The sequence below is a fragment of the Lolium rigidum genome, chromosome 5 (assembly GCF_022539505.1).
Source record: "Lolium rigidum isolate FL_2022 chromosome 5, APGP_CSIRO_Lrig_0.1, whole genome shotgun sequence".
NCBI classification, from domain to species: domain Eukaryota; kingdom Viridiplantae; phylum Streptophyta; class Magnoliopsida; order Poales; family Poaceae; genus Lolium; species Lolium rigidum.
The window spans coordinates 54,015,279-54,039,508 of NC_061512.1; the positions used below are offsets into that span (position 1 = coordinate 54,015,279).

The following is a 24,230-nucleotide window of genomic DNA, read 5'->3' on the forward strand; positions in this document are numbered from 1 at the left end:
AAAGCATAATTCACAAAAATATAATGGCATCAATATTTTATCTCATCATTGACCCAACAAGGTTTGGATACATCTCTCGGATACTTCATCATCACTATGATACTCCAAGAAACGTGAGTTGTAGAATAATTTCATAACTCTCTTAGATGTTCGCTAAAACTCGTAATTCAAATATTTCCACCATGATCCAATCATAGATATTTGACTTTTCTATTACGATGATTTCCACTTCATGCTGAATTTTATTTGAATCCATTCAAATGTTTCAAACTTCTTCCTTATCGAATATATCCACATTTATATACTCAATTCATTGTTGGAAGTTTTCATGAAGTAGAAGAATCTCCCGCACACAACTATGCCCGATGAACTACATACATCATCATGTATGTTTCCACTAAGTTAGTTGCCCGTTCAACTCTTGGCCTATGAACGGTATTTTAGTCATTCTCTTTTAGAAAAGATTTGCAAGCGCCAAACGATTCAAAAAATCAGATGACTCCAAAAATCCATTTACATGGAGTTCCTTCATGCGTTTCTTTCTAACATGACCTAAATGGCGGTTCCACAAATAAGTGGAATTCAAATCATTTGCCTTATGGCATTTTAGCGTCAGTGTTATGTATGTGTGTTTCACCATTAAGATTTATAATAACTTATCCATCGTACATGGAGTAATGTCATAATTTGAACAACTCATTGTTTTCATTTGACCAGAGCAAAATAACAATTATTAAGTTCTTTATTATAAATTCTAAGGGCTAGATAGAATGCCAACGACGAACATAATAACACTTTATTTTGTTCCGGACGTGCATTCCTATCATATTCCTTGTCGATCACTTAGGCCATTGTATTCTTGTATTGCGTTGTTTTGTATGACACTTCATACCAACCAATATAGTACTAATACCCAAGAATTTCATAGTGTGACTTAACTAGGAATACAACCATAACATGTATATCATTTATATACACCTGAGCTAGACTTTCTAGTCTTTTCTTTTCTTTTTGCCAAAATATCTTTTGCGGTTTCTCTTTTAGCTTTCCTCATTATTCGAGAAAACACTTCAACATCATTAACTTCTAGGTTTGTTGGTCAAATACCAATAACCTTGAGGTTCTTACTTTGAAGTTGATCATCATATGATAAGTGTTCCGGATTTCACTATTAGTAACCTTGTAATATGATGAACAATTTCACTCATAATTTTATCCATCATATCATGACGACTTTCCGAGACCATGTTTGTACATGCTAGGCTCGTAAAGTTTTAACCTTGGTATTTGCATGTGCAAATCTAGCTTGCACCCGTTGTATGCACACGTAGAATCTATCACACCCGATCATCACGTGATGCTTCGAAACGACGAGTCTTAGCAACGGTGCATATTAAGGATGGTCACTTCATGGATATGCGAATATCGTTAGTGCCCCAATAGTTGGAGGATTGTGACGCCTTGTGTCTTCAACCTTCGTACATTCCCATAAAACTTATGAGTTCATGTAGTCTCACCAAATTATATTCTATCATCTTGCAATAAGGTCTTAGATATCACATATATCTCATACCTTGATTATTTCTGAAAACTAAATTTTCAGCTCCTTACTTTTCAAACAGAGTTGAACTTCAAGTTTGACGGAGACAAGATAACTTTAGGTACTAATTGAAACCATAGCTCTTTGAATCAAAAATGTGAGGTTTACTAAAAGTTTGCAATAGGACTTAATCATTTCTTGATTCATTAACAATACGGTACCAATCCGTAAAGTTTCTTATCAGATTTTAACAGTATTTCTATCTCAATAACAAGACTAGCGCATAGTAGAAAAACGGATGCCAATACTACAAAAATTAATTCAAAATACTACTCAGACTATGTTTATGATAATTAGTTCATGTTCTAATCTTATTACTAATGAACTCCCACTTAATACAACATCCCTCATAGTTGTTAAGTGGTACACGATCCAAATCCACTACACCAAAACCGATCATCACGTGAGATGATGTAGCTTCAATGGTGAACATCAACATGTTGATCATATCATCCATATGACTCGTGTTCAACCTTTCGGTTTCCGTTGTCCCGAGGCCATGTCTGTACATGCTAGGCTCGTCAAGCAAACCCAAGTATTCCGCGTGTGCAACATGGCTTACACCCGTTGTATATGAACGTTGAATCTATCACATCCGATCATCACGAGATGCTTCGAAACGACGAACTGTACAACGGTGCATACTAGGGGAGAACACTTTATTATCTTGATATTAATGTGAGGGATCATCTTATAATGCTACCGTCGCGATCTAAGCAAAATAAGATGCATAAAAGGATTAACATCACATGCGGTTCATATGTGATATGATATGGCCCTTTTGTCTTTGCGCCTTCGATCTTCATCTCTAAAGCACGGACATGATCTCCATCATCAACGGGCATGATCTCCATCATCGTCGGCGTAGCGTCAAGGTTCATGGCGCCGTCTTCATGGTTGTTCACCTCATGTAGCAACTATTACAACTACTTTGAAATACTACTCAACATGAAATTAAAGACAACCATAAGGCTCCTGCCGGTTGCCACAATACAATAATGATCATCTCATACATATTCATCATCACATTATGGCCATATCACATCACCAAACCCCGCAAAAACAAGTTAGACGTCTCTAATTTGATTTGCATATTTTACGTGGTTTAGGGTTTTCGAGTAAGATCTAATCTACCTACGAACATGAACCACAACGGTGATACTAGTGTTGTCAATAGAAGAGTAAATTGAATCTTCACTATAGTAGGAGAGACAGACACCCGCAAAGCCTCTTATGCAATACAAGTTGCATGTCAAACGAGGAACAAGTCTCATGAACGCGGTCATGTAAAGTTAGTCCGAGCCGCTTCATCCTACTATGCCACAAAGATGCAAAGTACTCAAACTAAAGATAACAAGAGCATCAACGCCCACAAAACCATTGTGTTCTACTCGTGCAACCATCTATGCATAGACACGGCTCTGATACCACTGTAGGATAACGTTGCATAGAAAACAAAAATTTTCCTACCGCGAACACGCAATCTAAGCCAAGATGCAATCTAGAAGATGGTAGCAACGAGGGGGTATCGAGTCTCACCCTTGAAGAGATTCCAAAGCCTACAAGATGAGGCTCTTGTTGCTGCGGTAGACGTTCACTTGCCGCTTGCAAAAGCGCGTAGAAGATCTTGATCACGATCGCTTCCGGCGCCACGAATGGGCAGCACCTCCGTACTCGGTCACACGTTCGATTGTTGATGAAGACGACGTCCACCTCCCCGTTCCAGCGGGCAGCGGAAGTAGTAGCTCCTTTTGAATTCGACAACACGACGGCGTGGTGTCGGTGGTGGTGGAGAAATCCGGCGGAGCTTCGCTTAAGCGTGCGGGATGTGGTGGAGGAGAGAGACCGCTAGGGTTTGGGGAGAGAGGGGGTTGGGCGCCGGCCCTCTAAGGGGTGCGGCCAAGGCTGAGGCTTGAAGTGATCAGCCCCCTCTCCTATGCCCCTCATTATATAGGTGGAAGCACCAAGAGTTCTAGTCCAAGTCTTCGAATAAGACCCCAATACGAAAACCTCCCATATGTGGGAAACCTACTCAAGGAGGGAGTCCTACCCAAGGTGGGACTCCCACCTTTCCTTGAGGTGGATTGGCCGGCCACCCTAGGGGAGTCCACCTTGGACTCCTCCCCTTTAGGGTTGGCTGGTCATGCAAGGTGGAGTCCCTCGGGGACTCTACTTTCCATGGTGATTTCTTCCGGACTTTTCTAGAACCTTCTAGAACCTGCCATAAATGCACCGGATCATTTCCAAACTTGGAATATGACTTCCTATATATGAATCTTATTCTCCGGACCATTCCGGAACTCCTCGTGATGTCCGGGATCTCATCCGGGACTCGAACAAATATTCGAACTCCATTCCATATTCAAGTTCTACCATTTCAACATCCAACTTTAAGTGTGTCACCCTACGGTTCGTGAACTATGCGGACATGGTTGAGTACTCACTCCGACCAATAACCAATAGCGGGATCTGGAGATCCATAATGGCTCCCACATATTCAACGATGACTTTAGTGATCGAATGAACCATTCACATACGATACCAATTCCCTTTGTCACGCGATATTTTACTTGTCCGAGGTTTGATCTTCGGTATCACTCTATACCTTGTTCAACCTCGTCTCCGACAAGTACTCTTTACTCGTACCGTGGTATGTGGTCTCTTATGAACTTATTCATATGCTTGCAAGACATTAGACGACATTCCACCGAGAGGGCCCAGAGTATATCTATCCGTCATCGGGATGGACAAATCCCACTTGTTGATCCATATGCCTCAACTCATACTTTCCGGATACTTAATCCCACCTTTATAACCACCCATTTACGCAGTGGCGTTTGATGTAATCAAAGTACCTTTCCGGTATAAGTGATTTACATGATCTCATGGTCATAAGGACTAGGTAACTATGTATCGAAAGCTTATAGCAAATAACTTAATAACGAGATCTTATGCTACGCTTAATTGGGTGTGTCCATTACATCATTCATACAATGATATAACCTTGTTATTAATAACATCCAATGTTCATGATTATGAAACTAATCATCCATTAATCAACAAGCTAGTTAAGAGGCATACTAGGGACTCTTTGTTTGTCTACAAATCACACATGTACTAATGTTTCGGTTAATACAATTATAGCATGATATATAAACATTTATCATAAACATAAAGATATAAATAATAACCACTTTATTATTGCCTCTAGGGCATATCTCCTTCAGGGCCCACCCCACAGGGCGGCGCGGCTAGGCCCCCAGGCGCGCCGGCCTATGGGGAGGCCACCCCTGGCTCCCCCGATGCTGCCTCTTCGCCTATATACTCCTTCGTATCGGAAAACCCTAGTACCGAGAGCCAAATTACGAGAACAGTTCCAGAGACGCCGCCGCCGTCAACCCCATCTCGGGGGGTTCTGAAGATCTCCTCCGGCACCCTGCCGGAGAGGGGAATCATCACCGGAGGGCTCTACATCACCATGCCCGCCTCCGGACTGATGCGTGAGTAGTTCATCCTTGGACTATGGGTCCATAGCAGTAGCTAGATGGTTGTCTTCTCCTATTATGCCATCATGTTTAGATCTTGTGAGCTGCCTATCATGATCAAGATCATCTATTTGTAATGCTCCATGTTGTGTTTGTTGGGATCCGATGAATATGGCATACTATGCCAAGTTGATTATCGATCTATCATATCTGTGTTGTTTATGATCTTGCATGCTCTCCGTTGCTAGTAGAGGCTCTGGCCAAGTTGATACTTGTAACTCCAAGAGGGGGTATTTATGCTAAATAGTGGGTCCATGCCTCCATTGAATGCGGGACGATGACGAGAAAGTTCTAAGGTTGTGGATGTCTTGTTGCCACTAGAGATAAAACATCAATGCTTTGTCTAAGGATATTTGTATTGTTTACATTACGCACGGTACTTAATGCAATTGTCCGTTGTTTGCAACTTAATACTCGGAAGGGGTGCGGATGCTAACCCGAAGGTGGACTTTTTAGGCATAGATGCATGCTGGATAGCGGTCTATGTTCTTTGTCGTAATGCCCTAAGTAAATCTCATAGTAGTCATCATGATATGTATGTGCATTGTTATGCCCTCTCTATTTGTCAATTGCCCAACTGTAATTTGTTCACCCAACATGTTATTTATCTTATTGGAGAGACACCACTAGTGAACTATGGATCCCGGTCCATTCTTTTACATCTGAAATACAACCTACTGCAATCATTGTTCTCTGTTATTCTTTGCAAGCAAACATCATTCTCCACACACCATACGTTTAATCCTTTGTTTTCAGCAAGCCGGTGAGATTGACAACCTCACTGTTAAGTTGGGGCAAAGTATTTTGATTGTGTTGTGCAGGTTCCACGTTGGCGCCGGAATCCTTGGTGTTGCGCCGCACTACACTCCTTCACCAACAACCTTCACGTGGCCTTCATCTCCTACTGGTTCGATAACCTTGGTTTCTTACTGAGGGAAAACTCGCTGCTGTACGCATCATACCTTCCTCTTGGGGTTCCCAACGGACGTGTGCTTTACCGTCACAAGCAGCTGCTTTTTTGGCGCCGTTACTGGGGAGGAATCAACACTCCATCAAGCCCCGTCACGCGCCATCAGCCGCCGCATGGGTGCTCCGACGGGCAAAGCCCGCTTGGTAGTGGGGCAGCGGCGGGGATCTTGTCTCACGTTGCGGTGTGAGGGCGGGCGCTTGGGGTGGCAACGACGTCTTCTGCTTGGCGGCGCGGCCTGCTCTGGCACGGACGCCTGGGCGGCGGCCCCGGGAAGGTGGTTTCGGCGGCGCGCCCTGCTTGGGCGTGGTAACCTGCCATGGCGGCGGGGAGGTGGGCTCAGGCGGTGGCTCCCTTCATGGTGAGCTTCGTGCGGGGCTGCTCCATCACCCCTGGCGCCGCGACTACGCTCGGCGGTGGTCTGCGGGCTTTCGGCGCCAATCCTCCCCGACGTCTCACGATGTTGGCCTTCTTCGGTGTGGGCTGGCGGCGTACGTCTCGTCGATGGGTCTGTGGTCGGTGGCGGCCCCTCCGACGGGCGGTGGCGTGGGGGCTCGCCGTTACGCCTAATAAAGGTGGTTGCCCTTGGTACCTCTTCCGCGAAGATGGTGACTTTCCCGAGGTCGGTCCTTCTTTTTCTGCCCGGAATGGTGAGTTCCGGAAAGCTCCGCCAGCAAGTGTAACAATGCACATTATGCCTGGAGTTTGTTGGATCGGTTGGTATTCGGTCGTGTGCAGCACCATTGTTTTTATTCCGGCCGTTTGGTTCTGGAGGGAGCGGCGCGAAGTTCTATTCTGTGTTGCCATCAGATGACATTCCGATACATGGTGAAATTAGAGGTGGAGACTATCATGAAGGCAGGTTTCGAGGACTGTAAATGGAGGTTCGAGTCTCTGTGGTTTGAGGAACTGGCTTTGGTGTTACGGGTTTCGCGACGGCGGTATGTAAGCGGGAGTGACAACACAGTTGAAATTCATTACCTTTTAGGGTGAAAATCCAAGGTCCGACTTTAATTGGTTGTGCCTTGTTGAAGGCATTGTTTTGAGAGCGGAGACTATCTTCAGGGTGTAAACCCGAGATCTTTTGATCGGGCGACATGTTAGTGCACTATTTCCTTCTTGAAGGCGTCGCCTTTGAAGAGCCTGAAATTCAGGTGTTGTATTGGTGGTGGTTGTATTGTTGCTGCTATAGCTAGAATGCCGTAGCAAACCTTTTTATTTCTTAATTATTATTTTTAGTTGTACGCATCCGTGCTGCTATTAGAATGTTGCGTTGCTGTTGGAGAGCGGTTTTTCAGCGCAGGTGCGCAAGGCGCACGCGTATCTGCACCGTACATCCTGGCGCACGTGAACAAGCTATTCGGCAGTCTTGCACCTTAATTCAGAGTTGCTAATGATGGTCCGGTGGTGGTCTAGGTTCAGTCCACATGGGCCTCGTAGGGCACTGTTCTCTGACTTTTGTCCTCTGTGACTATGTGTCCATGTTCACCTGCTGGGTCAGATTTCTTCTGCATACAATGACAAGGTGAGCACCCATCTGTTCAAAACAAATTCTTTTATTAATATTTTATTGCTCACAACTATTTTTTAAATGTCAACTAAATGTAATCATTATAATCAACACCCCCCATATCTAAGGCTGGTGCCAATGCATCATCCCACTATAGCCTCGCCACGTCAGCTTTTTCCTTACTCTCACCCCACTCTCACCTCACTCTCACCCCACGGTGCCAGTGCACGGGCTATAGTGTCAGCTCTCACTTCTCTCTCCTCCCTACCGCCTCCCTACCGCCTCCCTACCGCCCCCACTAGCACCGCTATCGCCTTCCTCTCGCCCCGCTCTCGCCTCCAACGCGGGCTATAGGCGGGCGGTACCGCGCCCTAACGCCGGGCGCCCGCGCCACCGCCCGACGCTACCGTCTCGCCTCGCTCCCGCCTCTCTCCCGCCCCACGCCGGGCGATAGCGCTCCCACTCCCGCCCCCAATGGCACCAGCCTAAGATCCTAACATCTAGTGAAATATCTGTGAAACTGGCACTGGAAACATGAAATTCAGACATCTTTCAACTCCTATTCGGGCTCTGTTTTCCTAAGAATAATACTACGGTTGGGCACAACTTTTTGTTCCTATCTCTTCTACCTATCTCGATCATTTCATCTATAGCTTTTCTTAAAGTGTTGTGTGCATGTAATTAAAATAATATATTTCAGCAGATGAGCTACGATACGTCAAATATTATCTCCGCGCGTAGGGCTGTCAAAAATATTCGGGCTCGACAAACAGTTTGAGCTTGATTCGTTATTGGCTCGACTCGAGTTCGACTCGAGAACTAATCAAACCAAGCTCAAGCCTGATATAGAGCTCGCGAGCTTTAAAGCTCGGGTTCGAAACAGTTTGTTAAAGCTCGTTAGGAAAATGTTATGTCCTGTTATCATGAGCGACATTAATAGAAACGTGATTGGGTGATCAATACACTAGGGCCATTCACGTGCCAACATGAGTATACGACTGGCCCATCCCTTGAAATCTAAAGTATGAGAACGGCCTGTTATAGTACTTTTTCTTTCTAAAGTATGAGATACTAATCCACATGCACCGGCCCAGTAAAGCCTTTTACGGAAAAGCACCACCCATTGTTTTACCCAGCACCCCAGCGCAGAACAAGATGGGATTTAGTCCCACCTCGACTGCCATAGATAAGTGACGGTGGAGCAGTGTCTATAAAAGCAAGCCTCCGGGGAAAGGCAAGCGGAAGACGCACGACATAATTCTTCTGGTTAGGAGCCCGTGCGAAAAAATAATTAAATTAAAATATATAAAAGCTTGCGAGCCTGGTGGGCTCGTTGAGCATTCGGCGAGCCGAGCTCAAGCCTTGCTGCAAGCTCGCGAGCCGAGCTCGAACCTAAAATTTGGCTCGAAGTGTCTGTCGAGCTCGAGCCGAGCCAGAGTGTGTTCGCTCGAGTTCGGCTCGTTGACACCCCTATCCGCGCGGCACGAGAGCATCTAACATTGTGGTGCACTGCAGATGCAGGAGAGGGGCCGGCCTTGCAGAACATGCAGTATGCATCTCCCAGGAACGGGACAAATGTGATAAGTCAACCCCTGACGACGTGGGCTTAGCCTAGTGGTTAGGGTCGCAGTGGCGCACCCTAACGACCAGAGTTCGATCCCTGTCAGGGACGAATTTTGGAATTGTCACGCCAAGTCCCGCTTCTACTATATCAATAGTGTTCTAGTTACTCCTAGACATTGTTTCATTTTTTTTTATAAGTCAACCCCTACACTACAGTACCCTATGGCTCCTAGATGCTTAGCGCGGAAGGCTGCTAATCACTTGCCAACGTCGGACAGCGACACCGAATCTCCAGCTACCATCGACGACAGAGATACGGGTGCGCTCCGCGCACGTGCTTCGTTGCACTTTTCCCTTGTTGTAAAGTATAATTGGTATTTGCTGATATTAATATATTCTCTTTATCAAAAAAATCTTACGTGCAGCCGCGCACACAGAACAAAACTACACAAGCTCAAACATGGCCACCCGGGAAGACATAGGCTAGCTCAGGCCTCATGTCCCCACCACTTGTATCGCCAAGTTCAATCCTGCGGAGCCAGGAATCCCCGATTTCAAGGTGGGCCATGAGCAACCAAGCGAAGGTGAGAAGCTCGCCACCTCCGGCCAGCCGCGCGGCGTGGGTGTCCCCTCGGGACTTGCCGGCGGCATACAAGAGGAGCCTCAGCCAAAAGTCTCTGATCTCCTCCAGCGTCTCTTTGCTTGGCTGGACAAGGTGCAAACTGATCTGATCTTCCAGCAGCTTACGTGTACCGCACATGAGATCGACTTTGCCGCCGCCGTCTTCGTATTCGGCGACCTTGCGAACAAAGAACTCCAGAGTGGTATCCACGCTGCCGGTGACCGGCAGCATCTCAGGGTGGCTGACCAGAAGGTAGAGCATGTAGTTGGACAGCTTACGGCACTCGCCGACCAGTGATGATGCGTCCTCCTGCGTTTCGTCTTGCTCTGCAGGAGTCTTCTTCTCATCATAATAGGTACGCAAGTGTACCTCTGTCAAGGCGTGCGTGAAGACAAGGACCAGACCAAAATCAGCCATGGACAGCGATTGCATCTTCGCCAACACCGGACGAAGATTCGGCCACTGTCTTCTCGACCCATCACTACTTAGCTCAGAATGCAAGCCATCGACATACAGTGCAACACTCTCCATGATTTCCCGGTCGATTTCGATGCACTTGCTGTCCATTAAGTTGCTGATCCACAGGAGCCTCTCCTTTCCAGCGCCAACCATGCTTGCCATCTTGGTGACCAACGTCGTCACTCGTCTGGACAGCCATGATAGCTCAAGACCCATGTAGCTCACAATGCTGTACTGACCCATGGAGTTGGGCCACAACATTCCTTTTTCCAACCTCATAAGGTTCTTGGAGAGAAGAAACCATGACATGCCGGCCAGCTTCCTGTACTTCCGAGCTTCCAACCATCCCAAGCAGTGGCGGACCCAGGAATTTTGGTTTGCCGGGGCGAACAATTTAGGGGGAAAAAAATTGATGCGAAAACACAAATTTACTAGATAAAATTCATAGGGTTACATTGTAAACGTAATTCAACTGTCATGATCAATGAAATAAAACTACCAGAATAACATGAAAAGACACAAAATACACTTAAAACCTTGTAACATTGATTTCAGTCCCGTGAGATGCCCTTGTCAACCATAAGTCCATAATAATATTCTCGAAGGAGGTAAAGAGTAAAGTTGAAACGAGTAGGTGTTCATGGATTAAATGCAGGTTCTGCCGGAACCGGTGGGGTCCTCTGTACCACCACCAGTTCTTGCCTCCACCCCTGCTCCGTCCAGAAGGACCGAGATTCCTCTCAGAAACCTCTCATGCTTTAACTGCAATGGTGATCATCACATCTCTGTCTGTCAAGAGAATGATCCGTGGGATTATAAGGCCCCTTTCTTTGGTAGTGAAGAATTTGGTTCTGGCTTTTACTCTATTCCAGTTCCTGAAGAAGATAACTACCCAATTGAACAGCTCAATTATGCTCATATCACTGTTGAAAAAGGAGAAGTAAATTGCAGGAACATCGAGCATGAGTTTAATGTTTGGGCTGAGTCAATGAAAATCAATTGGCGTTTCTTTGCTAAAGAAGTTTCAGCCACAGAGTTTAGAACAAGATTCCCCTCTGCCAAGGCTATTGAAGAGCTTGCCCATTTTGGGAAATTATTTATGAGGACAGTGCCTGGTGCTATAATCAGTTTAGAGAAGTGGGCTGGAGACATTGAACCTATCTCTATCATGCAGGAGGCCTGGTTCAGAATAAAGGGCATTCCTATGAAATTTAGGAACAAATCCACTGCTTATTATGCTGCTAGTCTTGTTGGCAAACCTCTTGCCCTTGATAAAAATTATCTCAGGCACTTTGCTTTTGTGAGAGTGAAGATTGGTAGTCAAGATCTGTCATTGGTGCCCAATTCCAGAATTGGAGAGATTAAGAAAGGCTTCTTTGAATTCCACTATTCTAGAGAGCTGTTTGATCCCTCCTCCAATGCTGGTAACAAACCTGCTGTTCCTGTGGATACTCTTGGTGATGGAGGGGATCAGGGTACTCCAAAAAGACAGAGAGTAGGCATGCAGGATTCAGATGCTGGTTCTCAATCTGCCCCCCCTAAGGTCTCTGGAAATTATACTGGGTCACATAGACAGGCAACTCTACATGCATCTCCTCTTTCAAGAAAAGACACTGGTAAGAGAAAGCTGTTTGAATTGGAACCCACTTGTAACCCTGTTGAGAACATGATCCCTCCCTGCTATGCACCTGTGGTATCCTCTCCACTTTCAGAAGTTCACAAGGAAGTGGTTGATGCTCTTGCATCTCTTCCATCTCAGTCAGCTGCTAGTTCTTCCTCACAGAAGGCTGCTGATTCCTACAAGCAGTTTCTTACTTCCCTGGCAAGATCTGGTAGTGACAAAGCTTTCACCATTCAGAAGGAATACAAACATCTCCTTGATCCCATTGCTGAAAATATGAATGAAGATATTGGTCCTTCTGATGAGTTGGTTGATTATGATAGCAGTGATAACTCCCAGGCCTCTGACACTCCTTACCTGACACAAGGACAAGGGATCCTTGCCTTAGCTGCTCCTTCTCTTAGGGATGAAAGAACTGCTGTTGTTATTCCTGTTGATGGCTCTCAGCCTGAACTTGACTCCCAAGAAGAACCCCTCTCTCAAGTTGATAATCCATCCATTGATGTTGAAATTCCAGGTGATGGCAACCCTCTCTCTTCTGGTGGTGATCCTCAGCAGCCTGCTCCCAGGATGAGCTCCAGAATTGTTTCTTTGGGCACCCACAACACTAGGATTGGTGCTAGGACTATGGGGGATTCTGCAGCTAGTAATACCTCAGGTACAAACTTAAATACCCATAACTCCTTTGCTTTACTTGATGATGAGGAAATTTTAACTAGGGCACTTGAAATGGGTGTTAACCCTGCTTCCTTTTCTCTTGAGAATATTAGTTATTTGAAAGATTTAGAAATTGCTAGACATAATATGGCTGCTGTGCAAAAAGCTCCTGTGAATACCAGTGCTGATGAATCAAATCAAATCCTCTTACTGGGACTTGGTGATGATAAGAGTGAAAGTGATAGAGATGTAGATGAAGTCGAATTTACTCCTGTCATATCCAGAAGAAAGAGGAAAGCTAAGAAGTCAGCTTGTAAGATTGGAAGGAGTGGTTCACAGTCAAAATCAGGTGATGCCACTTTGGGAGCACAATCAAAATCATGTGCTGCCCAGGTGAAAGCTAACAATGACCACCCTTTGAGTGGCATTGTAGCTGGAACCAGGAGAAGGAAACAAAATCCAAAATATCTATGATAGGTGCTTCCTTGAATTGCAGAGGTGTTGGAAAGAAAGGGATGAGCATTTTCTTGGCTGATTTGATAAGAGACCAACAGCTCGATTTTATTGGTCTTCAGGAAACCATTAAGAAAGACTATTCTTCTGCTTTTTTCAGAAGAATTGACCCTGCAGGGGATTTTGACTGGAAATGGATCAGTTCAATTGGCAGAAGTGGGGGTATCCTGGGTGGTTTTAGGCTATCCAGGTTTACCATCTGTGATACTTCTATGGGTAAATTTCACATCAAAGTTACTTTGCTTGATTTGAAAGTAAATGTTAAATGGTGCTTGATTATCATCTATGGAGCTGCTCAAGCCTCTGATAAAGAGGAATTTTTGGTGGAGCTTGGTAATGTCTGCAGTAATCAAACTCTACCAATTTTGGTAGGTGGTGATTTCAACCTCATGAGGTTTTCCAGTGAAAAAAATAAACCTATGTCACATAATAAATGGTCAGACATTTTCAATTCCATCATTAATACCTGTGCATTGAGAGAGATTCATATGGCTGGTGGTCAGTATACTTGGTCTAACAATCACAGTGATCCTACCTTGGAGAAGTTAGACAGATTTTTAATGAGCAGCACATGGGAAGATCTTTTCCCACTTGTGACAGTTCACAAACTAGTGAGAGACATATCTGATCATAATCCCCTCATTCTTGACACTCTTGATATCATGGTGAAGAAGAGGGATTTCAGATTTGAAAAAAGATGGCTCAAAGAAGAAAATTTCCTGGAAAGAGTTAAAAGATGCTGGGATCAACAAGTGTTTGCCAAAGACAGCCTTGGAAAAATAATGAAGAAATTAAAAAATGTCAAGAAAGCATTGAAAGGGTGGGGTGCTAATCTGAGAGGGGCTGACATTAAAAAGAAAAAAGATATTTCCATTGAATTGAAAGAGCTTGAGGAACTGGAAGAGATAGGTCCTTTATCTCCATCTCAAAGAGAAAGAAAAAGTTTGCTTCAACAGGAAATGCTGGATGTTTTGGACAATGAGGAAACTTTCTGGAGACAGAGATCAAGAGAGAATTGGCTTCTTCATGGTGACAGTAACTCTGCCTTCTTCCATAGAGCAGCCAATGGATGCAAAAGGAAGAGAACCATTTTCTCCTTGAAAAAAGGTGATACAATTGTCCAAGGTGATGCTGCTTTGTTGGAGCATGCTACTGCATTTTATAAAGATTTATTTGGCCCAGTGATTGATTCTGGGATCAGATTGAGAGATGATATCTGGACAGATGAGGAGAAACTTAATACTTTGGACAATTCTGAATTAGATAAACGTTTTACTTTAGAAGAAATCAAAGATATTATTGATGACATGGAGAAGAACAAGGCAGCTGGCCCTGATGGTTTTCCCATTGAATTCTATCAGCACTGCTGGGATATTATTAAGTTTGATATTCTGCATGTCTTCAATGATCTGTTTGAACATAAAATTGACTTGGATAGAATCAATTATGGAGTTATCACTTTAATTCCCAAGTCTGCAGATGCTGATATCATTCAGAAATTCAGACCCATTTGTCTGTTGCAAGTTTTCTTCAAGATAGTGACAAAAGCTTTGACTGCTAGAGTAACTCCTGTGATGAGTAAACTGTTACTGCCATGCCAAACTGCTTTCATCAAAGGGAGATACATCTCTGATGGTGTGATGTTACTTCAGGAAATTTTGAAAGAAGATAATTTTAGAAAGAAACAGGGTGTGGTGTTGAAGATTGACTTTGAAAAAGCATATGATAAAGTAAATTGGGGATTCCTGTTTGACTGTTGCAAACAGAAAGGTTTCAGCAGTAATTGGTTGGAGTGGATCAGGAAATCTGTTGCTGGTGGGACCCTTAGTGTCAAAGTTAATGACAAAGTGGGCCCATATTTTACTAGTCATAAGGGAGTGAGGCAAGGTGATCCTTTTGCCCCCTTCCTTTTTAATATGGCTGCTAACAGTTTAGCTAAAATGGTTCATCTGGCACAGAACAGTGGACTGGTTACAGGCTTGGCTGATAATCTGATACAGAATGGGGTGGCGATCCTTCAGTATGCTGATGACACCATTCTGCTGTTGCAAGATGATGCTCAACAAGCAGTTAATTTGAAACTCTTGCTTTATATTTTTGAATCCATGTCTGGGTTGAAAATTAACTTTGAAAAAAGTGAGGTTATGATGATTCTGGATGATGACACTAAACAGAATTTTTATGCTGAGCTGTTCAATTGTCAGAAAGGCAGCTGGCCCATCAAATATCTGGGAACCCCAGTAAGTGCTAGAAGGGCTTCTGTATCTGACATGAAATTCCTGGGTGAGAAAACTAAGAAAAAAATGTGTGGATGGATTGGCAACTCCATGTCCATTGGAGGGAGGTTGGTGAAGATTGATGCTTGTTTAGCCAATACTGCAGTTTACCAGATGTCTCTGAGACTTTTACACAAAACAAATATAGAACAAATGGACAAACCTATCAGATCCTTCTTTTGGGCTGGTAGTGCTGATAAAAGAAAATATCATTTTGTGAAGTGGAGATGGATCTGTAAACCAAAGCAAAAAGGTGGTTTGGGAATCAAGAACTTGTTTAAATTCAACATTAGCTTGATGTGCAAGTGGTGGTGGAAATTGGAACATGACACTGGACCATGGCAAGATTTTATGAGGATGAAATATCTTAGAGGAAAAGGCATTTACTATGCAAAAAAAAGACCTGGAGATTCTCCACTTTGGTCTGATATGATGAAAGTTAGAGACTTATATCTCTGTGGAAGAAGAATGAAGGTTGGTAATGGTATGCTGACTAGCTTTTGGGGAGACTCTTGGTGTAGTACAAGTCCTCTCAAAGATATGTTTCCTGTGCTATTTGACATTTGCAATGAACAGAAAATTACTGTGGCTGAGGCTGCTGTTATGGGATGGAGATTCTCATATAGAAGATGGTTAACTCCTGATCTCATCATACAAGAAGCTGGTTTGATCCAATTGATGAATCAGACAAATCTGTCTCAAGAAAATGATCTCCCCAGATGGAAATGGTCAAAAAATGGCAGCTTCACTGTGAAATCTATGTATAAACAGATTTGTGGGAGTGGCAGAGACAGATCTTTCAGACATTTGTGGAAGAGCAAAATTCCTCTGAAAATAAAAATATGGCTTTGGTTGATCTGGCATAATGCTATTGCTACAAAAGACAACCTTATCAAACGCAACTGGTCTGGGGCACCTCATTGCCAATTTTGCAATGATCTTGAAACCATCAACCACCTCTTCTTTGGCTGTTCTGCAGCCAAGTTTGTCTGGAGTGCAGTTGCTACTGCTATCAAATCTCCCACTCGTCCTGGGAGTTTTTCACAATTCTTTTGGTGGTTTCCCCAATTTGTTCCTGCCAGTCGTAACACCCAAATTGCTGGACTGGCAGCTATCTGTTGGGCCATCTGGAAAATTCGAAATAGAGCATGCTTTGAAAACAAGTTGATTAGCTCTCCTCTTGACCTGATCAGTTACGCTGCTGTGTTTATGAATTATTGGTCAGGTTTACATGGTGAGCAAGACGCCTCCGAGCTTCGAGCTGGAGCAGATGGACTCATGCGCCTAGCTGCGGCGGCGGGAGCTGGTGCTACTGGGAACCCTGGACAAGGTAATCTACCCCAGTTGGAGAACAAGAAACCTGATGATACTGAAGATGGCGCTGCCTCCTGAAGACCTGATGTTGATGAAGATGGCACCCCCCTGTTTTGGCTAGCTAGCTAAGCTTGTTTTTGGTTGTCCCATGGCCTTGGCAGTTAAAACTCATGCTTGGTTTGTAATAGTTATATCATGAACGCTAGCGTTAGGCGGCGATCCCCTCGCCCTTTGTTTTCTTTCGTGAACATCAACAACTCTGTATTTTCGTTATCTCCCCCGGTAATGAAAATTCGATCCCCTGGTGGGTCGTTTGGAAAAAAATGGATTAAATGCAGGTTGAATGTCCTACAGTATGAAATTTGATTGCAAAATTGAGTTCTCTAATTATTATTGGTACCGTAGTCCTTAGTAAGTGTATAGAGAAATCATGACACAAAGATTGGAGAAGGGAAAATCACCGGCATAATCTTGTGCGGCTGGTCCGTCCGCCTGCGTTTGGTCGAAGCAGCAGCCGCCGCTGCCGCCGCCTCCTCCTCCTCATCTTCCAGTTCTTGCGCAATTGCAATCCAATCGGGCTCCTCATCCGAGTCCATCGGCGGCGCTGCTGGTCGGGACTTCAAGAGAGGGCGCTAGGGATTAGAGGGGAATTTTTTGAGATCAATTGGAAGTTGGAACGATAGAGAAGAAGCCGACGTTTGTGGATCCGTCATCATCCGTGCGTTCGTGTAGTGTGTCTGTAGACAGAGGAGATGTACGGTTGAGCCTTTTTACTTAAGCCCAATAGTCTAGTCATAGCCCAGCCCAGTCTTTTATTTCTTCTCCACACGATTACACGAACATACCCCTTCGTTGCTGAAACAAACCAGAGAAAGGTCTTGTTCGACTGTTCGTCAATGGCTGCTGATGGCTGACCCCGGCGAGGCGGCGACCAAGATGCAGAGCTGGGGTTCCCTCCTCCGCGCCGGGAGACCCGGGGCGGCCGTCCCTCCTCGCCCCCCCGGTAGGTCCGCCACTGAATTCCCAAGGTCCATGGCGACATGACGATCAGAGATGTCGCACAAAGCTCCACCAAGAAACCCCCGATGAACAGCACATAGGTGACCGCAATATCTGCTTTTGTGTACCTTTTCTTCTCAACTAGTACAAGGAATAGCACGAAGGCAACCACAAATGATACCTGAGAGAGGCACCGGAGTATGATCCCAGCCCTCTTCCGAAGAACCATTGCTTTGCTGTAAGTGTCATGGTACATCATGTCAATCTCAATCTTCAGCAACAACTGGTGGCGTCCACCGAGCTCACCGAACATGCACATCTGAGCCACGTTGGTCGCCATGAATTGTACCAGGTTGCATCCTGCGAAGAAGTTGCGGACGACCGGCGCAGACCGCAGAGCAAAACGGACGACGCCCCTGTTGTTGATGTCATCCCCGTTCAGTCCCGCCGGCTGCGTCTGATCATCACCCGGAGCGACGAGGCCCTCCGTGTTTTTGAGGCTCCCACACTTGAGCGCCCATGTCCTCTCCCCGTACTTGATGATCCCCGAAACAAACAAGAAGACGCCAGGGATCAGAACCTGCAAGTTGTGCCAACCAGTGGACTTCCAGAAGACATAGGATGCTAGCGTGACATGGGCAATGAGATTCAGCAAATGCCTCAACCACAGATTGTTGTCCTCGATGGCGAAGGCAGTGATGGTATCCTGTCCGCCGAGATGGACGAGGAGGAAGGGTGCCCAGAAAAATGCCAACTGGTGGGTCTTCTCCCTTGACATGGTGTTATCAGGCTGCCGGGAGAGGAATCCAAGGGCATAAATCGCTACAAAGTCCGCCCCTAAATAGGCGAACCAGATGGAAAGCCTGATGACGGTATTTCTGTTGCGCCGCCGGAAACTGCCGGCAAAGAAGAGGAACACTTGCAGCGTGAAGCTGAGCAGCACCAGCAAGCGGATTTCCCACTCATTCCACAGTTGTAGCAAGGTCTTCATTGCCGATTAGATTTTGCATATGTGATGGCCCCTGTTATGTTAGTCCCGGATCCGCCACGGCTCCTGCCATCGATAGAAGTTGATAGGCATAATTCAGTATACAATTCACAAAAGCCTATCGCAAATGTATGACGGCGCTTTACATACTCCGTATAACTGTACAAAAACTATTGCGAAGACTAAACAAATATCCATTTTACGAAGAAAATAGTTATTTAGCGTTATTTACTTATTTTGAGTGACTTTCTTTCTCAACTTGGATGAATATGGGAGTGCAGTTATAACTTCTCTTCCCTTTTGTTTGGCACGCAACTCTGGAATATTGAGATCGACAAATCAAAATCAAATATCTTAATGCATGCATACCTCAGAATAGATTGATGATTCGATTAATTTTGCCTACGGAGTAACGAAAAGCCCAGGATGCCTCCAACTTATTGCGGCTCTGGTGGAATGTGGCTGTTTCTATGTGTACAACTTCAGAAACCTTAGCCCTCTCTTAGTGGAGCAGAGAGGAAATGAAGGGCTGGTCCTTGCGGGATACTGTCATGTTTTATACTTTGCTTGCGGGAAGTGACAACCAGTAAAGAGATAGATGCTCGAGCTTTTTGTAGGTCACAGTCTTTTGCACAAATGGTTGGTGGGTGTTACGGTATAGTATGATGCTAGACGTGAATGTGAGACAAGAATTGGAAACCTGAGAATGGATTAATCTCTGTATTCATGCACTGTTCGTTCTACATAAATAAAACGCAAAAGGCAAGAGGAGAGAGGCATGAGGCAACTCTAAAACCCATATAGGCTTTTGTCCCCTCACCGTGGCGGTCACCTGGTTCGCCCGGCTCAAGTGGCCTTACAGGATTGGAGGGTTGGAGAAAGTCGCACAATCTGTCACCGGCGGGAGGGTTTTCGTTTTTTATTTAGGCTTTTCACAATGTTTCTTTAAGAAGGTGAGGCGGTGGCTACATTTTAAAACCAGAATAAGGTCATCCTCGTTCCGGTGGTAATAAGGCAAAGGTGTCCGATCTTTCGATGAGATGAAGATAACGTCGATTTGTTGGTGGAGTTCATGCTTGACGATCCGACTACACGTGCAAAGCTCGTGCGCCAATGCAATCGCTAGGACAATCTCCGAGAGTTACTGATCTTGCGGATGCACGATCAGCCTGACCAGCGAGGGTCTTAATTCCTACCTAAAATCGAGAACAAGTAATAACTAATATTGAAATCAGAATATTGCAGATGAAAGATGAAAACTTTATTGAATAAGGTGAGATTTCGAATAGTCGGTCTTGTTCTGGCCGTTGGCCTCAAAAGAAGTACACGGGAGTTGCAGCAATGGCTAACTTTTAATCTAATCAAAATCCGAGTCTAAACATGATGGCTATGGGGGTATTTAAATGAGGAAAATGTGGGGTTTCGGCCAGCCATACGTATGGTGTCTGAACCAAACCCTAGAAGACATTTCCCCCTTCAATACGCACTCTAAAAAGTGGCTGACTTAATTCCTGCGAAAATGACATGGGCCTGGCCCAAAATTAAAGGTGACGCAGCCATATTATGTTGTGGACGAAATTATGAAGTGTAATCTTGTATATTTCGTCCAAGTGTTCAATCATCATTATGGTGGCTTCAAAGTTCTGAAATCTCCACTTGGGACGGCCTCTTCAATCCTCACATGTTTGCTGCCATCTCCTCCATGTGTGATCATGCTCCAATGCTTGTCCTTCTCATCCATGCTAAGTTCATCATTCCTAAGAGTAACAAACATATCTGATTTAGGTAGCATCATATTCTCATGTATGTGAGGAATAGTTCCAAGAAACGAAAGTACCTGATATTTAAGTTGTTTGACACGAGCTCGAGTGATTGGTCCTTGTATTTGTGCGGCTGTAGGTACATCGGTTGTATCAATAGATGGGATGTCCTCATCAGGTAGGAACATGGAGTTGTGTGTCATGTGGATCTCCTAGTCGGTTTTCATATTCACTGGTGTGGTTTCAGGTCCCGTTCTTTCGATCTACTAGTTTCGTCTTTGGTGATGGTTGATCCTCTGGTGCAATGGTCATTTAGATCCTTAGCACGATGATTTTTTGTTTGTCTACTGCTATAAGTTCTAGCACGACTAGCTTTGCCCAGTTCCGCTAATGGAGGGGCGAGGACGACAGTGTGCCTTTGACTCGTGCAAGTATTTGTAGTAGTTGCTAGGTGGTCCAAAACCCTAGTTGTAATTTTTATTACTTTAAATTTTTTATACTGCTATAGATGATTATCAATAGATTGGTGGAGAATGTTTGGAAAAAAGCAAAAGGTAGCAGTTGTTATATATGGGGAGACAAAATTAAATGCTAATTTCACTTAATAAATTTGACCACATGTTTTTTTTGTAACATTCCTCATCTATCAGTTTTGACATATGTACACGGTGCTTTGGAAATTTCTCCAAAAACACCTTGGGGAAAAAATGATGAGATATACAATGATAATATGCCATGAAAATATCCTTTAAAACTCAATGGGAAAGATAAATAGAAAATGGAATAACATACATGAGTATGCATGTGTTTGTTGAATATAATTGTCTAGTCTCAAACCTTGCAGTATTAAAAATAAATATTTACGGCTTTTCTCTTATAAAAAAGATACAACGATCCACGTCTGAGGCTTACGCGTCTTAAAAAAGAAAAAGAAGCCGCCCAAACGCGAGGGGATGTGCTAGATATAATTGCCTAGCCTCATTCGAGAAAGTACTGAATTGGCAAGAGCATGCAATTTCATACTAGTTTTTTTTTTACTTTCTTACAAATCTATCGTGAGAAACCATTTAAGAAACTCATAAATAAAAAAGCTCATTATCTATGGGCACATACCACTTTCATAAACATATTTCTAGATGCAAATATTGGTGAAGACTTTGTGAATAAATTTGTCACCTCTTTCTGTTTGCGCCACCATCGTAGCCTACTCCATCCCGCACGCCGGCATGCACCGACGAACGGGAGAGCAGATCTCCGGAACCGCTCGGTTTTGCGATCCTGTACGGGAGAGGGCGAATTAGGTTTTTGGGAAGCGCTCTGCGCGACTGCTCAAGCTCTTCACCATGGGTCATCTTCCATCCAAGTCGGCGGTGCTGCCTACCATCGTCTTCAACACCGTCTGCTTCAACCCGTCTTCAACAACGTTACTGCTGCGACTTCATCAGCTACACCAACACCGCCACCTCCACAAGATCGGTACGTGCGACATATCTCGATCTGTTTGCGCTGCTACTACTAATGTTAATTAATGCATCTAGTATATTTAAGTTTCACATATTAGTAGTTGCTATCGTCATGTTTAATATTCTAGAATTAATCATGAAAATTATGCCTAATCATCCAACAAAATTCACTCGGTTAATTCTCATTGCTTTTCATTGTCAAGACCTCGTCGTGTGTGTCCTGCACAAAAAGTACATAAGACATGCTCCAGTAAAAGTTCATGTGCATGCTTTTGGTGTCAGATAAAAGCAATTCTTATATACCTTGGAAGGCTCTCAATAAGACAAAACCAATTCTTATAAATACATCTAAGTTCATCACCGGTACAACTCAAGGAATATGAGACATATTAAAACATCAATATAGCATCTTATGTCATTCAGTTTCTTGTAGAAATTCATGTGTGAATTTTTTTCCTTTACGGATGTGGTTGAGCTTCAATCATCAACAAGCAATGCACTGTATCCCGATGGAGTGAAACAGGTGGGCTCCTGGCGACGAGTTCGCAGTGGACGATCGGACGAGGACGGCTGACGGTGGAATGATCGAGCTAGCGGCGGCGTCAGGCGGGTAGTCGAGCGCGGCGACTGCGGTGGTGGCAAGCGGAGGTTGTCGCGGCGGCGTCTTCTATGGGTGGGGTAGTCGGGCGCGAAGACTTCTGCGATGGCGGCGACGTCTCTTCTACGGTTGGACTTGGCATGGGAGGAAGCGCTGCTACCTTGTCTCTATGGTCATCTTCGTCGTTGGGTGCCGCGGCGGCAAGGAGGGCAGAAGAGTGAGCAGCGGGGACTATAGGAGGGGAAGTGGCGTCATCGACAACGGGGTACGAGCTTGGCGTTGGTGGTCTCGTCAGAGAACCGAGTTTTCAGGGGACAAGAGGCGCCCCTGAGGAGATGGAGTAGATGGAGTGACGTGGTGTGTTAATTACCAACAAGACAATAAAATATTGATTTAGAGCATGATAACTTAAAAGGAAAGAAATTATTTGACTTTGATACAACACTTTATTAGTACTAACAAGTGGTGGGAGACGACATCGGACGATGCACGGTTACGAGATGATGCTGAGGGGTGATTGAACGGTCCGGATGCTCCAAATCTCCTTCACCAAACGCGTTGTACGACCTATAACCAACTCCAATATAAAAAAATTAGGAAAAAACTAATCACAAACCTATGAACACTCTTAATGATGCACAGCCAACTCAGGTAGGACCCGTTCTCAAAAAAAAAACTCACGTAGGACCAATTAAAAGAGGACTGGTTGTTACAGTTTGTGCTAAACAAACAACATCGGGTGAATCTTATCCTAGTTGAGTCGCCACATTTTGTTTTGCAAGAGATGACTACTATCTAATGCTTGCACACTTGGAATTATCATGTTTTCAAGAATATGATGACATGAAGGCCAGGAAGATGCTAAGTACCAAGGCAAATGATAATGAGAAGCTCTCTCTTGAGGTAAAACACGATCTAGCGTGAGGCCAAGAAATGGCATTTTAAAGAAAGATAATATCTTGGGTGTGCCATGCCATTATTCAAGATTGGTTTCCAAATGAACTTATGAAATGAACTTGGTATGATTTATGTGGTTTTATGTAAAAAAAACTTATCTATGTTAGATTGATTGTAGAAAACATGGGTCTTAAGCTTCTAAGAGACATAAGATTGGGATGGTTAATGTGAATCACGCAAAAGCATTGCGATGGCCAGTTTAATACACATGAATACCAACCGGCAAACCCTTGAAGCATCCCGTTTGGCGAATATGATTAGAGCACAATCTCTCTGGTACGAACATGGAGACGCTGGCCATTCGAGTGGGAGCTAGACGTGCGGTGGAGAGAGGCTACAACCAGGTGATTATAGAGAGCGATTCTCAACTGGTTGTTAACATTTGTAATGAAGGGGATCATAATCGCTCGAAAATCATGGGTATTTGCCAGGAGGTTAGACAAATTGGTAGAGTTTTTTCTAGCTGTAGCATTATTTTTGTTGGGCGTGAAGCAAACTTAGCTGCCCACTTACGAATTCTTAGAGCTAATCAAGCTAGTGTTGATAGGAAAAGATGCATGTAGATTAACTATGACCTAGGTTTTCTCGCAGATACTCTTCGGAGTGATTTTAATCCTATCAGTTAATCTATAAAGCTCTAAGAATTCTAAAAAGAACTTTTTGTTAGAAATTACGGTATTTCAAGCAAAAGTATAGTTTTTAAAAACTAACTAACGAATAGTAACCTCTCAAAAAATAAAATAGTAACAGTGGGCATCCTTTTCTCTCTCCCAGTGAACCACAGGCCCAAATCGTAGAAGGCCCATAAAACCCGGCCA

The 24,230-nt window shown here is 44.3% G+C and overlaps 1 protein-coding gene across 1 annotated transcript; it reads right to left on the reverse strand.

Moving 5' to 3' along the window:
- Positions 1 to 9,639: 9,639 nt before the first annotated feature.
- Positions 9,640 to 10,575, reverse strand: LOC124655984. Its single transcript, XM_047194802.1, has one exon. It carries the CDS (start codon positions 10,573 to 10,575, stop codon positions 9,640 to 9,642), a length of 936 nt encoding a protein of 311 aa, XP_047050758.1.
- Between the last annotated feature and the right edge of the window lie 13,655 nt (positions 10,576 to 24,230).